The 15,340-nt window shown below is 46.6% G+C and overlaps 1 protein-coding gene across 1 annotated transcript; it reads left to right on the top strand.

Annotated features, from left to right (window-relative positions):
- Positions 1-2,315: 2,315 nt before the first annotated feature.
- Positions 2,316-14,994, top strand: ttbk2b (tau tubulin kinase 2b; the record flags this gene model as incomplete). Its single annotated transcript, XM_080525420.1, has 15 exons — positions 2,316-2,350; positions 3,187-3,318; positions 3,641-3,788; positions 4,009-4,082; positions 4,228-4,368; positions 5,049-5,153; positions 7,816-7,881; positions 7,990-8,082; positions 8,363-8,488; positions 8,849-9,006; positions 9,386-9,575; positions 11,467-11,681; positions 12,473-12,965; positions 13,641-14,392; positions 14,616-14,994. Exons 2-15 carry the CDS (start codon positions 3,250-3,252, stop codon positions 14,992-14,994), a joined length of 3,009 nt encoding a protein of 1,002 aa, XP_080381546.1. The 5' UTR covers positions 2,316-2,350; positions 3,187-3,249.
- Between the last annotated feature and the right edge of the window lie 346 nt (positions 14,995-15,340).

Here is a 15,340-nt window from a genome sequence, read left to right as displayed (position 1 = left end):
GCGCTCGGCCAAAGTCTGCAGACATCTCCATAACGGGGTCATGCGCAACAGATGACATAGGCGACTTCGAGAACTTTTCTTCAAAGAGTAAAATAGGCTGTAATGTTGCACTTAAACCGCTAAAAACACGACATATGGTGCCGTAGACAGTATATAAGATCACAAATCCATACAGGCAGACTACTAATTTTGCACCCCGCAGTTAAATTGTACATTTCGGGAAACAACATGTCCACAACAACTCTCTCCTGGTTCGTTCGTACACAGATAATTTACAAAAAAAATCGTTGAGTGCATCAAAAATGCCACGTACTTTAAACTATTTGCTAATGTTCACAGACTTAACCACCATACACATGGTCTATAGTAGTATTAAGTGACTGCTCATTGGTCCGCGCAGAGTGTTTGCAGATCTGTGAAGCTGCGCAAACACCCTGGCTGCATTCGTAAATTCGCTCTGAGAGCGCCGGAGCGCACACTGGGTTCAAAGTCGTAAAGGGACCAAGTAATTTGATTGGACAAGAGACATTCCACGAGTGCTGATCAGATTTCAAGAGCAAGTTTACGAACGCAGCCTTTGACGTTCGGACGCCCGTGACGCCGCCGCCTCACCCTTCAACCGCTCACTGCTCAACTGACGCAGGTCTCCTGTTATCCAATCCGCGTGTATGGTCACGCCTATCTCCATATCCTAGTAATGTTTTCCCCCCTAGGTGTACTCGATTTAAATGTCTTGGTGGGGTTGGTGTGCATGGGAAGGGGGTGCGGTGTGCAAACATCATCCATCATGTGCGTCGTGGCCATGAAATGGAGCGCAACTGAAACTATGACATCATCCAATAAATCGCTGCACACATGTTTGCGTCTGCGGGGAAATTCCAGCAGCGAGGGGGGAAGGGGGGCGGGGGGCTTCCACATGGGTAATAATAAGTCAGTCCATGGTCAAAAGTCGAAGTGTGCATGGACATTAAGGCTCTACCAGTTTGCCGATTGGGTAGTTCAAGTCAGGCAATGTCAATCCATAATTTGCATTTTCAAAAGTAATGCATTGTAGGATTTGATGACACAACACAACACACACCATTTGTTATCATTGAGAGACATTATGGGTTTATTTATTGATAGTTTCACCTGTCACACATTGTACGCCAGCGACCTGTGCTGTGCTGCGGTGTCATGTGAGTTCCTACTCTTGCGCAATAAGTGTGACAGTAACATTTGTGTTCCAACAACTATCAGTACAGTATTGTTGTCTCTTTAGTTAGACAGACTAGTTAGACTAAATTAGACTTAACTTAAAGCTCTCACTGGCACAGCACCAGAATATCTGAAATACCTTTTGCTAGCATATCAGCCCAATAGAGCTCTCAGGTCTTCTGACGCTGGCTTCCTCTGTCTTCCACATGTACAAAAGAAGAGATTTGGTGAGGCTGCATTCTCATTTTATGCACCCAGAGTGTGGAATGTACTGCCAGTTTACATTAGGGATGCAACCTCAGCAAATTATGTTCAAGTCAAGACTAAAAACGCATCTTTTAAATATTGCCTTTAAATGACTGTATTATTTTCTAAATGTATATTTTAATGTTAGTTGATGAATCTATATATTTATGTATGTATTTATTTATTTATTTATATATGATTTAGTTATTTTGTTTATCTTTGTTCTATGCCCATTGGATATGGTTTATTCTTGTTTTATTGTGTAGTTTATATTATTGCTATTGTGTGTTTTATTGATTACCATTGTTCTATTATTATTTCAATGCTGTGTGTGATGGTAAAGCACTTTGAGCTGCAACGTCTGCAGGAAAAGTACTATACAAATAAAGGTTATTATTATTACAGAGCCTCGCAGAAGAACTCTGCAAGGATGCAGGGAGCTGCAGAAGGATGCAGGGAGCTGCAGAAGGATGCAGAGATGCAGAAGGATGTAGAGGGATGCAGGGAGCTGCAGAAGGATGCAGAGATGCAGAAGGATGTAGAGGGATGCAGGGAGCTGCAGAAGGATGCAGGGAGCTGCAGAAGTATGCAGAGAGCTGCAGAAGGATGTAGAGAGATGCAGAAGGATGCAGAGAGATGCAGAAGGATGCAGGGAGCTGCAGGGGGATCAATCAGTGTATACAAGGAGGAGTGCTTGGCTGTGACGTCACAGACCACCGCTGCTGCTGTTGCGTGAATGAGCGAAGAAGAAGAAACCTTCCCCGTCCTGTTGTGTCCACATTAAAACATTTTAAGAATCAAAAGCAAATGGATTGATGATTGATAGCCATACAGCTCACACCAATGGACACATCTATCAGCTAACTGTCTGATTTAATACTACAGGCTTGCGATGGTGCCATCAAAGGTAGGTTAGTAGGAAGCTGTATGGGGCAGATGATAACATCCCAGGCTAGCTAGCTGTAACGGGTGCGTTCGTAAATTTTCTCTGAGAGCGCCGGAGCGCACACTAACGTTCCACGTCATAAAGGGACCAAGTAATTTGATTGGACAAGAGGCATTCCATGAGTGCTGATCAAGATTCCAGAGCGAGTTTACGAACGCAGCCTTTGTTAGCTAACGACCGTTGTTGTGAACCGGAGAGCCTTGATCTGCTACTTGCTAACCCAAAGCGTTCCCGATACCTACCATTTGTTACGCGGGACTAGGTGGCTATAGGTGGCTATCACGTACATCTAGGATAACCCGTGGCAATTCCCCTCCTATGTTTTGTATGGATGCAGTAGGCGCTTTGTCAAGCAATGTATGTAGTCATCCTCGGTGCAAGCCCTATTTCAGCAAAGCGATTTAAATACATCCTTCCTCCTGCAAGGCAAGTCTGTTTTGTGCTCATCAGCTGTGATTAAACATGTGGTGCATGTATGTACATGTATCCTGGTGTCATGATAAGTTGGTGTGCAGAGATTGATGCATGATTCTTACATTGTTTACCTCTGGTAAATCTGTACCGGATTGCAATAGAATTTAGAAATGGACATCTTGCAGTTATAGGCTGAGGTGTTTGCAAATTTGGCTTTTACACTGCGCCCAGTGACATCTTTTGCATGGAGCATATTGGTGCATTGGAGTGACAGTGATTGATTAACCATTATTATGTCATGACATTGTTTGCAGATGGAGGTTGGTCTCCCAATTTCACATGAATTGTCACTTCAAATCTCTCTGTCTCCTTCCTTTGTGCAGTGAGAAGCCAGCATCACTGATGCCAGGCGCAGGCCTTCCTTGTGAGCACTCAGAGCACTCAGGATGAGTGGGGCTGCGGAGCAGGCAGACATCCTGTCAGTAGCAGACCTGGTCAGGGAGAGATGGAGAGTGGTAAGTGGCACTAATGAGAGCAGGCAAGAATCTGCACATATTGAAAAAAAAAATCTGTTGAACAGAGCTGAAGAATATGTCCAATACTGTTACACTCCTGGCAACAGCAGATACATTATTTTCACTTTCACTTTTATGTACTAGTGAGAGATCTGCACACATATCTGTCATTACCTGTTACACACACATACACACTCTCTCTCTCTCTCTCTCTCTCTCTCTCTCTCTCTCTCTCTCTCTCTCTCTCTCTCTCTCTTTCACTCTCTCACTCGCTTCTTGATGTCTTCAATGTCTTCTCTCCACCTTTCCCATCTCTTTGCAGGCGAAGAAGATTGGCGGGGGTGGGTTTGGGGAAATTTACGAGGTTCTGGATCTGTTGAGCCAGGCCAACGTGGCCCTGAAGGTGGAGTCTGCCCAGCAGCCCAAACAGGTCCTGAAGATGGAGGTGGCCGTGCTGAAGAAACTCCAGGGTGAGGGACTCAACCCGCTGTAATGGAAGTTCTACTCAAAGCGAAACTGTTTGACAAATATATGATTGTATAACCAAGTTAGTTTTAAGTTTGGTAGACCACTTGAAAGAAAAACAACCAAAGGTATTTTCACGAAGGTAAAAAAAAGACATGTTCCCCTCTCCACTGGTTAAGGTGTCACTGTACCCCAGGGGTAACTCATTTCACTCTCTCTTTTCAGGTAAAGATCACGTATGTCGCTTTGTGGGCTGTGGTCGCAATGACCGCTTCAACTATGTCGTGATGGAACTCCAGGTAGGAGTGCCTCTCTAGTGTTTTTTTCGGGGGAGTGATTAGGCCTGTGACAATTATGAAATAATTGTCTAATGGCAATTTTGACTGTGCTCCAACATGCTAGCTAACTAGCTCTGACTCTTCAAACACTTCCTGTGTGCTACAGGGGAGGAACCTGGCGGACCTGAGGAGAACCATGACCCGGGGCACCTTCACCGTGTCCACCACGCTGAGGCTGGGCCGGCAGATGCTGGAGTCCATAGAGAGCATCCATTCTGTTGGCTTCCTTCACCGCGACATCAAACCGGTAACGGAATAGGGTAGTGGTCGGGGTAGTGGATAGTGGGGTAGTGGGTAGTGGATAGTGGGGTAGTGGGTAGTGGGTAGTGGATAGTGGGGTAGTGGGTAGTGGATAGTGGATAGTGAGGTAGTGGGTAGTGGATAGTGGGGTAGTGGGTAGTGGATAGTGGATAGTGTGGTAGTAGGTAGTGGATAGTGGGGTAGTGGGTAGTGGATAGTGGATAGTGTGGTAGTTGGTAGTGGGTAGTGGGTAGTGGATAGTGGGGTAGTGGGTAGTGGATAGTGGATAGTGAGGTAGTGGGTAGTGGATAGTGGGGTAGTGGATAGTGGGGTAGTGGATAGTGGGGTAGTGGATAGTGGGGTAGTGGATAGTGAGTTGGACTGGAAATCAGAAGGTCATGACTCATGAGTTCAAATCCCACCTGGGAAAACACCACCACTAGTGTGCCCTTGAGTGAGTAAGGCACTCAGCCATAAGTTACTCCAGGGAGACTGTCCCTGTCAAGAGTCTGCTAAATGTGTAATAATGTAAATGGAATATGTTTAGAAGATGAGAGACATAGGCAGCGATGAATCAGGAGAGAGAGAGAACAGGATAAGGGTATATAAGATGACTGCTCATTAAATTTTACAGCAAGGACTCTTAATCAGTTGTTGTTGTTTTTTTGATTTTTTTACAACCCCCAGTCAAACTTTGCCATGGGACGCCTCGCCAGCACATGCAGATGCTGCTACATGCTGGACTTCGGTCTGGCCCGGCAGTTCACCAACTCCTGTCAGGAAGTGCGTCCAGTAAGTATTTCAGCCCCACCTCAGTGGTGTAGTGCTGTTTATTGTATTCTGTATTATGGGCAGTAGATTTGTGACACAGTCTGATCATTTGGTCCGCATGTCGGGATCCGATGTAATGATCAGACTTTTCTTCTTTTTCTTGTTGAGAATCAATGACAAATCGCTAGTCAACTAACACAGCTTGTTTTGTGAGCCTGCTAACAATGTAAAGTAGTGTTATAGTTAACTAGAGCCTCTTTCACACATAGTTCCCTGTAATTTCCATGGAATTATGTGTGTATGGAAGCTGTGTCGACCGGGCATTTTCGCCGTTCACACATGAGCTAAATGCCGGTAGATTCCCGTGTTGCTCCCTTTCACACGTCGGCAATTCCCTGGTTGCGCGATCTACTTGAATCATTCAACTGGATGCAGAACTGGAGCGGGATGGGCGCGTGGGACTGCCATGTATCATATATACACTACCGTTCAAAAGTTTGGGGTCACCCAGACAATTTCATGTTTTCCATGAAAACTCACACTTTTATTTATCAAATGAGTTGCAAAATGAATAGAAAATATAGTCTAGACATTGACATGGATAGAAATAATGTTTTTTATTTGAAATAATAATTTTGTCCTTCAAACTTTGCTTTCGTCAAAGAATGCTCCCTTTGCAGCAATTACAGCATTGCAGACCTTTGGCATTCTAGCGGTTAATTTGTTGAGGCAATCTGAAGAAATGTCACCCCACGCTTCCTGAAGCACCTCCCACAAGTTGGATTGGCTTGATGGGCACTTCTTGCGTACCATACGGTCAAGCTGCTCCCACAACAGCTCAATGGGGTTGAGATCTGGTGACTCCGCTGGACACTCATTACAGACAGAATACCAGCTGCCTGCTTCTTCCCTAAATAGTTCTTGCATAATTTGGAGGTGTGCTTTGGGTCATTGTCCTGTTGTAGGAGGAAATTGGCTCCAATCAAGCGCTGTCCACAGGGTATGGCATGGCGTTGCAACATTTTGTGATAGCCTTCCTTATTCAAAATCCCTTTTACCATGTACAAATCTCCCACATTACCAGCACCAAAGCAGCCCCAGACCATCACATTACCTCCACCATGCTTGACAGATGGCGTCAGGCACTCTTCCAGCATCTTTTCACTTGTTCTGCGTCTCACAAATGTTCTTCTGTGTGATCAAAACACCTCAAACTTGTCTGTCCATAACACTTTTTTCCAATCTTCCTCTGTCCAATGTCTGTGTTCTTTTGCCCTTTTCCTTTTATTGGCCAGTCTCAGAGTTTTCTTTGCCACTCTGCCTAGAAGGCCAGCATCCCGGAGTCGCCTCTTCACTGTAGACGTTGACACTGGCGTTTTGCGGGTACCATTTAATGAAGCTGCCAGTTCAGGACCTGTGATGCGTCTATTTCTCAAACTAGAGACTCTAGAGCAGGGGTGGGCAATTATTTTTTCCCCAGGGGGCGAAATGAGCAACTGAAAATATTTGTGAGAATAAATGGGCTTCAAAATAAAAGCAATGCGGTTTTAGTCCACCCATAAGATAATCGTACAACGATTCTGATTCTGGCCGGCCCACGAAAGATCGCATGATAATAATAAAAAAAACAAAAAAAAACATTATTTTTAAATAATTTTCTAATTATCTTATTATACTTGGTGATAAGCATAATACGAGTTGACTCAATTAGACATATGCGCTCTGCGGGCTATGCGCGATGCAGGACAGCTGAGAGGAGACGGTGTGTGTGCACTGCGTCTATATCACAAAATGTACATTTGATAAGTAAAAGTAAGCTAGCTAAGTAAGTAATCTAGCTAACTATGATTGGAAACGAAGTACTATCTAGTTAGAATTATAGAAGATCTAGTTGTGTTTTCCTGCTGGTCTCGCTGCTGGGTTTGAACAGACTTTGGGATCAACTACAACATCTCCATAGGCTACATTAGAACTTTGCATCCTTTGAAAAAAATGGTGGGATGTAAGGATCTTGTAACTTCGCAAACAATAGCAGCATTTAAATAGTTTCGTTTATGTTCAACTGGAAAAGGTAGTGAGCGCAGATTTTCATGTTTTGACTTTGCTGGGAGTTCGTTAAAAATGCCTTAAAAAATGCCTTTCCATCAAAGAACCGTATATATATATATACAGTATATGCCATATATCATACCTCCACTATGATTGGAAATTGTTGGAATTGGTGGCAGTTCTTATGCGCTTTTCCCTGCTGGTTGCATGATGCAGGACAGCTGTGAAAGGAGACTGACCAGGCAATGTTCAGGCTTCCATTCAGACATACAGCGACCTGGTAAATTGCATGGAATTATTCATGGTCTCGACCAGCTTAATTACCCGAGCGGATTTCTCTGGTCAGCCGCATTCAGACTTACGTCGACCCTGGAAATTGCATGGAATCTACTGGGAAGGCTTGTATGTGTGAAAGGGGCTTAGGTAGCAGTGGGGATTACTCACCCAATCCATTGTGTTGCAGCATTTTGGCTTGACTAGCAAGTTTGTGTTGTGATTCTCAAAAACATTGAAACGTAGTTCTGTGTTTCAAAAGAAAAGTCTGAACATTTTGATTGGTTGCCGACATGCGGACCAAATGATCAGACTGTGTCACATATCTCCATCACTAAATGTCCCCCCCCCTCCCTCTCAGCCTCGTCCAGTTGCAGGGTTCAGAGGAACAGTGAGATACGCCTCAGTAAACGCGCATAAAAATAAGGTGATTTTCGCATCATACACACACACACACACACACACACTTCTAAGCGCTGACCCATGCTGACTACAGTCTCAATGTCAACTCACCCGTGTGTGTCTGCGTCTGCAGGAGATGGGTCGCCATGATGACCTGTGGTCTCTCTTCTACATGCTGGTGGAGTTCATGGTGGGTCAGCTGCCATGGAGGAAGGTCAAAGACAAAGTACGTTTTTCCAAAGCAATGTCAGTATATTATATTGTGAATTTGTATCAAGGAATTAAGTGATTCTGCCCCTAGTACCTAGATAGCTACATTGTACTTGTGGTGTGGTTTCATATTACAGTGTGTTTGCGTGTGGTTGTATGGGTTGTTGGTTGCAAGATGTGGCCTTGTTGTCTTGTTTTGTTGTTATGTGCTTTAACAGAAAATAAATAAACATTTGATCACAAAAAAAAGGAATTAAGTGATAGTGAAGATAACACTCCCTTTCCTGTACTCCCAGGAACAAGTAGGAAATCTGAAGGAGACGTATGACCATCGTCTCATGCTCAAACACCTCCCCTCAGAGTTCACGGTGTTCCTGGACCATGTCTTGACCTTGGACTACTTCACTAAGCCTGACTATCAGGTACATTTGTATATGTATTTACTTGTTTGAATCTTATAGTAATTCTTATATTATTTTGTTTATCTTTGTTCTATGCCCCTTGGATTGTATGGTTTATTCTTGTTTTATTATGTAGTCTATATTATTGCTATTGTGTGTTTTATTACTATTGTTACTATTGTTCTATTATTATTTTAATGCTGTGTGGATGTTAAAGGACTTTGAGCTGCAACATTTGCAGCAAAACTGTACTATACAAATAATGGTTATTATTATTATTATTATTATTATTATTATTATACATCTCTCAGCCAAAGACAAAAAGATTGCCCATTGATTCTTAATGCTTAATGTTAATGGGTTTGTTTATCCTGTCCACAGCTTCTAATGTCCGTGTTCGAGAACGCCATGAAGAGCCACAGCGTGTTGGAGAACGACCCCTACGACTGGGAGAAGTGTGATTCAGAGGACATGCTGACCATCGCAGGCTCAGCCACCACCGCCCAGCAGCTCACCCGCCTCACACCAGCATACATGGGGTAAGTAAGCACCTCAACCTGCCTCACACCAGCATACATGGGGTAAGTAAGCACCTCAACCTGCCTCACACCAGCGTACATGGGGTAACTAAGCACATCAAACCCACCTCAAACCAGCGTACATGGGGTAAGCACCTCAACGGGGGAGGAACTCTCCAAAGTTTGTTGCAATACTCATCCTTATTACATTCAACTGATATTTCAAGTCATATGCATGTACTGTATGAAAAGCTGAATTTTTTGTGGGGGGATGGGGGGGATGGGAACCTGCTCAACCAGAGAGATCCCTCAGAAACCCCCTGCTCTAATTTTGTTTCGCTATGCACAGAGCAGCTAAAAAATTACCTTCTCTCTGTCCTTGCCTCCTGTGTGCTTCCAGCATGGCAAATGCCTCGGTGCTGCCGGGCGAGCTGCAGAGGGAGAACACGGAGGACGTCCTTCAGGGCGAGCGCCTCAGCGACGCGGATAACTGCCCCCCCATCCACGACCATAACACCCAGGGGGCCGACGTATGGGAGGAGATGGACCGCAACCTCAACAACAAGCACGCCCAACCGCTCATCAGGAAGGTTAGGAACATGTTAGGACAGGGATTGTTTTGGCATTTTAGCAGACGCCTTTATCCAAAGCGACTTACAACAAATACATTTGTCTACGTAAGTGAATCATCTGTCCACCAGTCATAGCAGGAAAAAGTAATCTATGCTGTGGCCAGGGGCCATTGGCAATTGTAGTGCTAGTAGAAGGAAGATATTTGTTGTTGTTGTAGAGAAACTGTAGTGGGGGGCGGGGTATAGAGAGGAAGTAGATGTCTCAGGACGGACAGTTAAGGTGTAGCCTGAATAAATGGGTGTTCAGTCTACGGCAGAAGATGAAGGGAGTGATTCTGCAGTCCTGACAGCAGTGGGAAGCTTGTTCCACCAGCGGGGAGCCAGGACAGTAGAGAGTTGTGACCGGGTTGGACAGGAGAGAGTTGTGACCAGGTTGGACAGTAGAGAGTTGTGACCAGGTTGGACAGTAGAGAGTTGTGACCAGGTTGGACAGTAGAGAGTTGTGACCAGGTTGGACAGTAGAGAGTTGTGACCAGGTTGGACAGTAGAGAGTTGTGACCAGGTTGGACAGTAGAGAGTTGTGACCAGGTTGGACAGTAGAGAGTTGTGACCAGGTTGGACAGTAGAGAGTTGTGACCAGGTTGGACAGTAGAGAGTTGTGACCAGGTTGGACAGTAGAGAGTTGTGACCAGGTTGGACAGTAGAGAGTTGTGACCAGGTTGGACAGTAGAGAGTTGTGACCAGGTTGGACAGTAGAGAGTTGTGACCAGGTTGGACAGTAGAGAGTTGTGACCAGGTTGGACAGTAGAGAGTTGTGACCAGGTTGGACAGTAGAGAGTTGTGACCAGGTTGGACAGTAGAGAGTTGTGACCAGGTTGGACAGTAGAGAGTTGTGACCGGGTTGGACAGTAGAGAGTTGTGACCGGGTTGGACAGTAGAGAGTTGTGACCAGGTTGGACAGGAGAGAGTTGTGACCAGGTTGGACAGGAGAGAGTTGTGACCGGGTTGGACAGTAGAGAGTTGTGACCAGGTTGGACAGGAGAGAGTTGTGACCAGGTTGGACAGTAGAGAGTTGTGACGGGGTTGGACAGTAGAGAGTTGTGACTGGGTTGGACGGTAGAGAGTTGTGACCAGGTTGCGCGACAATAATACAGGCCACTGTTGGAGTCTCCTGGTAGGGTCTCATCACTGCTGTGATGTCAGGAGACGTTGTCTCATCCCATTGACTTTCTTTCACGATGCAGTGGATGGATGGATGGAAATCCGCTGCATTGCAGTGAATACAAGCAACACCAGAGAGACTCAATCGTGTTGTGTATTTTATTTTATTACATAATATTAGATTAGATTCAACTTTATTTTGCAGAGTCACTGCAGAGGTACCAGACAACGAAATGCAGTTCAGCATCTAACCATAAATGCAAATAGTGATATATAAAAACATGATAGAAAAAGTAAGTGCAGTATGACAAGTAGAGATATATACAGTTATAATAATAATAATAATAATAATAATAATAATAATAATAACTTTCATTTGTGTAGCACTTTTTCTGCAAACGTTGCAGCTCAAGTACAGTTATGAGCTATGTACAGTTAAGGTAGCTTATGTACGATATGTCATTTTATGTTGAGCATACTACTACTAATAATAATTATTATTATTAATAATAATAATAATTATTATTATTAATAATAATAATAATAATAATAATAATACATTTATATACCACCTTTCTGGGGACCCATGGTCGCTTTACAGAGAAACAGAAAAGAACGAAAACAAACAATGACATGATATTGACCTTCTCTCCTCTCTCTCCCCCCTCTCTCTCTCTCTCTCTCTCTCTCTCTCTCTCTCTCTCTCTCTCTCCTCTCCTCTCGTCTCTCCCCCCTCTCTCTCTCCCAGGTGGTGAGCGAGGACGAGCACAGTCAGAACCAGGGGAACCAGAGCCCCAACACCGGGTCGGTCCAGAGTTCCCCCAGGCGGGTGCGTTCTGAGACCATGTTCCTGGACCGGGCCGCACCGCTCCTCAGGAGGATGAGACACAGCCAGAGCCTGGCCTTCGAGAAGAGGCTCGCCCCCGAGCCCAAACCCACCATCGAACGCTTCCTGGAGGCCTAGTCAGTACCAGAACCTCTCTCATTACTCTTCCTGGAGGCCTAGTCAGTACCAGAACCTCTCTCATTACTCTTCCTGGAGGCCTAGTCAGAACGAGAACCTCTGTCATTAGTCTGAATATCAGTGGATTTCTATTGTGGCAGTGTGGAGTGATACACACACACACACACCAGTTGACTGCCTCACATACACACACACACACACACACACACACACACACACACACACACACACACACACACACACACACACACCAGTTGACAGCTTCACACACACACACACACACACACACACCAGTTGACAGCCTCCACAAGTTAAGCTGCACCTCACCATCTTGTGTTGGACTGTTCATTTATATGTATTTTCATGTATATTTTGAATTGCTTTTAACACTAGAACAGCCATGGGTGAGTAAAACAAATGTTATATCTTTGCACTCGATCAAATTTCAGGACCCTCCTTTCATGACTTTTCCGAGATATGTGCGTTCTACCACCCAGTATCCTTACATTTTCAAAATCACATCAGGACAAGCTAATATAAAGCTATTTTGCAGTTTTTCTGTGTAGGAGGCAGGCTAATTTACAAGACACGTCAACTAGTGGTCTTTGTGTGTAAGTAGCAGCTTACCATTATAAAGACTATGGTCATTTGACCCCCCTATTATAGTAGGTAAAATAGGCACGGCTGTTCTAGTGTTAATGATGCTATTCCATAATTTTCGACCTGTGACTTCAAAGATGAATTGATGAACCCATTATACAAATTCCCACTTATCTCCTTATCTTCTCAGCTTAGGGAAGCAGCGTCCAGGCGGCCACTCCCAGGAGAGAGAGAAGACCATCCCCGAGGGGGAGCAGGCGCCCTCGTGTGATGAGGAGCACACTGGCGCCGGGACCCTAGACCCGGAGGAAGGGGGGGCGGCCAGCAGCGGCTTCGTGGCCCTCAACCCCGCCCCCCAGGAGGGGGACTCCCAGGAGTGGGTGATGCTGGAGATGGAGCAAGGCAGCGGCTCGGGGGCGGCTCTCAAGCCTCCTCCAGCTCCAGACACTCTGGATGAAGACAAGCCGGGGCTCAAGACACAAGCCAAGACTCAGGCCACCCAGATATCCGGCTCTCAGGACCCCCCGTCGGACAGCCAGTCCGCGGCAGCGGGCCCCCCGAGCAGCCCCGTCCTGTCCCACATGGCCATGCCCTGCACGTGGCTGCTGGGCCACCGCAGGCTGCCGGGCATGCTGGGACAGATGCCCTCCGCCGTCCACATGAGCAGAGCCCCACTGGAGCAGGTAAAAGGCGTTTAGATGAACACTCCTCCATCCTCCTTTCTCTCATCCCTCCACCCATCCTACTTAAAGACCATTCACGTTGGTTACCTCCTCCTTAGGCCTGTAACATTTCCAAATGTAGCTGTGCAATTAATTGTCTCAGAAATAATTGCGATTGGGGCGCTTAGGTGGCGTAGCGGGTTCGAATCCGGCCGGGGACATATCCTGCATGTCATCCCTCCTCTCTCTCTCACCCATCCTTCCTATCTAATTCTCCACTGTATCTATCAATAAAAAAATGAAAAATATGAGTGGGACTGCTCCACTCAGAAAAAAAAAAAAAGATTTTTTTTTAAAATTGCGATTAACAATATCATTGTTTCACTGTTATGTGACCCAGATAATGTACTAACACAGCAACCTATGAAGTAAACCATGCCTCTTTATTATCATAAAACATATTTCTGAACATAAAATTGAACATGTATTCTCGTCGATATGTGTTTTTAGCATGTTCATGTTCTATCAGCATGTTGTGATGTGCTAAACATGCAGAGCAGTTGTCTAGCTAACTCCATGTTCTTTGTTCAGCTAGCTAGCTAGTGTGTTGTAGCACAGTCAAGATTGCCATTAGACAATTATTTCATAATTGTTACAGGCCTACTCCTCCTAACGATCTCTGCTGTCTCTCACCAGTCTGCCAGCTCCACGGTGCCACAGTCGCCCATGCAGGAGAGGAGTATCGCCATCCCCCTAGAGGCCCCGTCGAGCCCCAAACCCCCCAAGCGCCAAGAGGAGGAGAAGGTGGAGGAGGGAGAGGCAGTTGGGCCAGTCCCGTGCCCCGCGCTAACCCTCCTCTCAGCTCACCTGGCTCACGTCGTCAACGACAAAGACCCGGAGAGTGATTCGGGGTTACCCGACCGCTCCTCAGAGCCCAACCTTCGCTCCCCCCAGGCCGCAGAGATGCCCGTCGGCGGTGGTGGTGCGGAGAGCACAGGCACGGTCTCCTCCTCCCCCCCACCACCCCTGCTTCGTCTAAGGGACCCCCCCTCCTCCCCCAGGCTGAGCCGCATCCCCAGACGAGACCTGGCCACCACCGCGACCCCCCCCCTGGACTCCTCCTCCTCCGCCAGAGACCCCGTCGTCATGGAGAGGCGCCATCGCTGGAGCAGCCCCGTCCCCGGCTCGCCCTCTCACTCCCCCTCGCCCTCGCTGTCCTGCGACAACCTGCCTCTCGCCCTCCCCCGGGACAGGCTGTCCTGCTCGGACCGGGGCTCACGCTCCGACTGGCTGGGGGAGGACGCCCTCTCCTTGTCCTCCTCCTCGGGCAGCAGGAGTAAGATCCCACGGCCCGTGTGCACCCCTCTGGTGCTGGAGCCGCTCACAGGGAAGTTCCTGCCTCGCCCGCCCCCAGGGAAACCACCGAGCCGTCCGGTTGTGGACAACAGGTACGAGCACAAGCACAGAACCTATGACAACTACTACCCCTCAGCACTGTGTCTCCTGAGACACCTGCCTTCCCCTATACTGTGTCTCCTAAGATTTCTACTTCCCCCCTTGTACTGTTTCTCCAGTGTCTATCAACAATATATATATATATATATATCTTTCTTCTATCACAGCGACTGCCAATTTTGTTTGTAAACTGTAACGTTATTCTCTGCTCTCTAGACGGCGGCGGTTCCGTGTCCGCGCCAGCAGCACCAGCGACGCCGACTTCCTGGCCAGCCTGACCCAGCTGATGCAGGACCGTGGGGGGGTGCTGTTCAGCCCCCCGCCCCACCCTCCGCGTAGCTCCTCCTCGCTGCAGCGCTCCCTCAGCTCCTCCCCCTCCCGCCACGAGCTCCGCGGCGAGGGAGGGGGGTTCTTCTTGGGGCGTAGCCGCTCTCCGTCCAGCTTTTCAGGATCCCCCCCCCCTCCTCCGAGGCATGCTTACCCCCAGGACAGGCCTGTCACTGGGCAGATTCCGTGGGGGTCAGGAGGTCATGGGTCAGGTCAAGGCAGAGGCCACAGCCATGAGAGCAAAGGCACTGGCAAAGTGAGCCGATAAAGTGAATAGATGTTACCGTGGCGACCACGACTGTATTCATTTACAAGGACTGTATCTGGTCCAATGATCTTTAACTCTGAAAAGCATGTGTAAATATATTATCTACTCAAAGGAATGTACTGTATGTAATGTAAAATGTATGATAGAATGTATTTATTTATTTATTTATTGTGTCTCTCAAAAGTACTTGACGATGTAGCTTGACTCAGCAGTCAAAACAAAGGTTTTCAAAGCCTTGATTGCCAACTCTTCTTCTCTCTCTTAATGCCTATTGTCTAAAACACTCTGTAAGCCATGAGACCAAAAATATCTGTACTGCGTAATATTCAAGGGATATAAAGGAGGG

This window comes from Nansenia antarctica (assembly GCF_963989245.1).
Source record: "Nansenia antarctica genome assembly, chromosome: 1".
NCBI classification, from domain to species: Eukaryota; Metazoa; Chordata; class Actinopteri; order Argentiniformes; family Microstomatidae; genus Nansenia; species Nansenia antarctica.
This window is presented reverse-complemented; position numbering and strand designations above follow the sequence as displayed.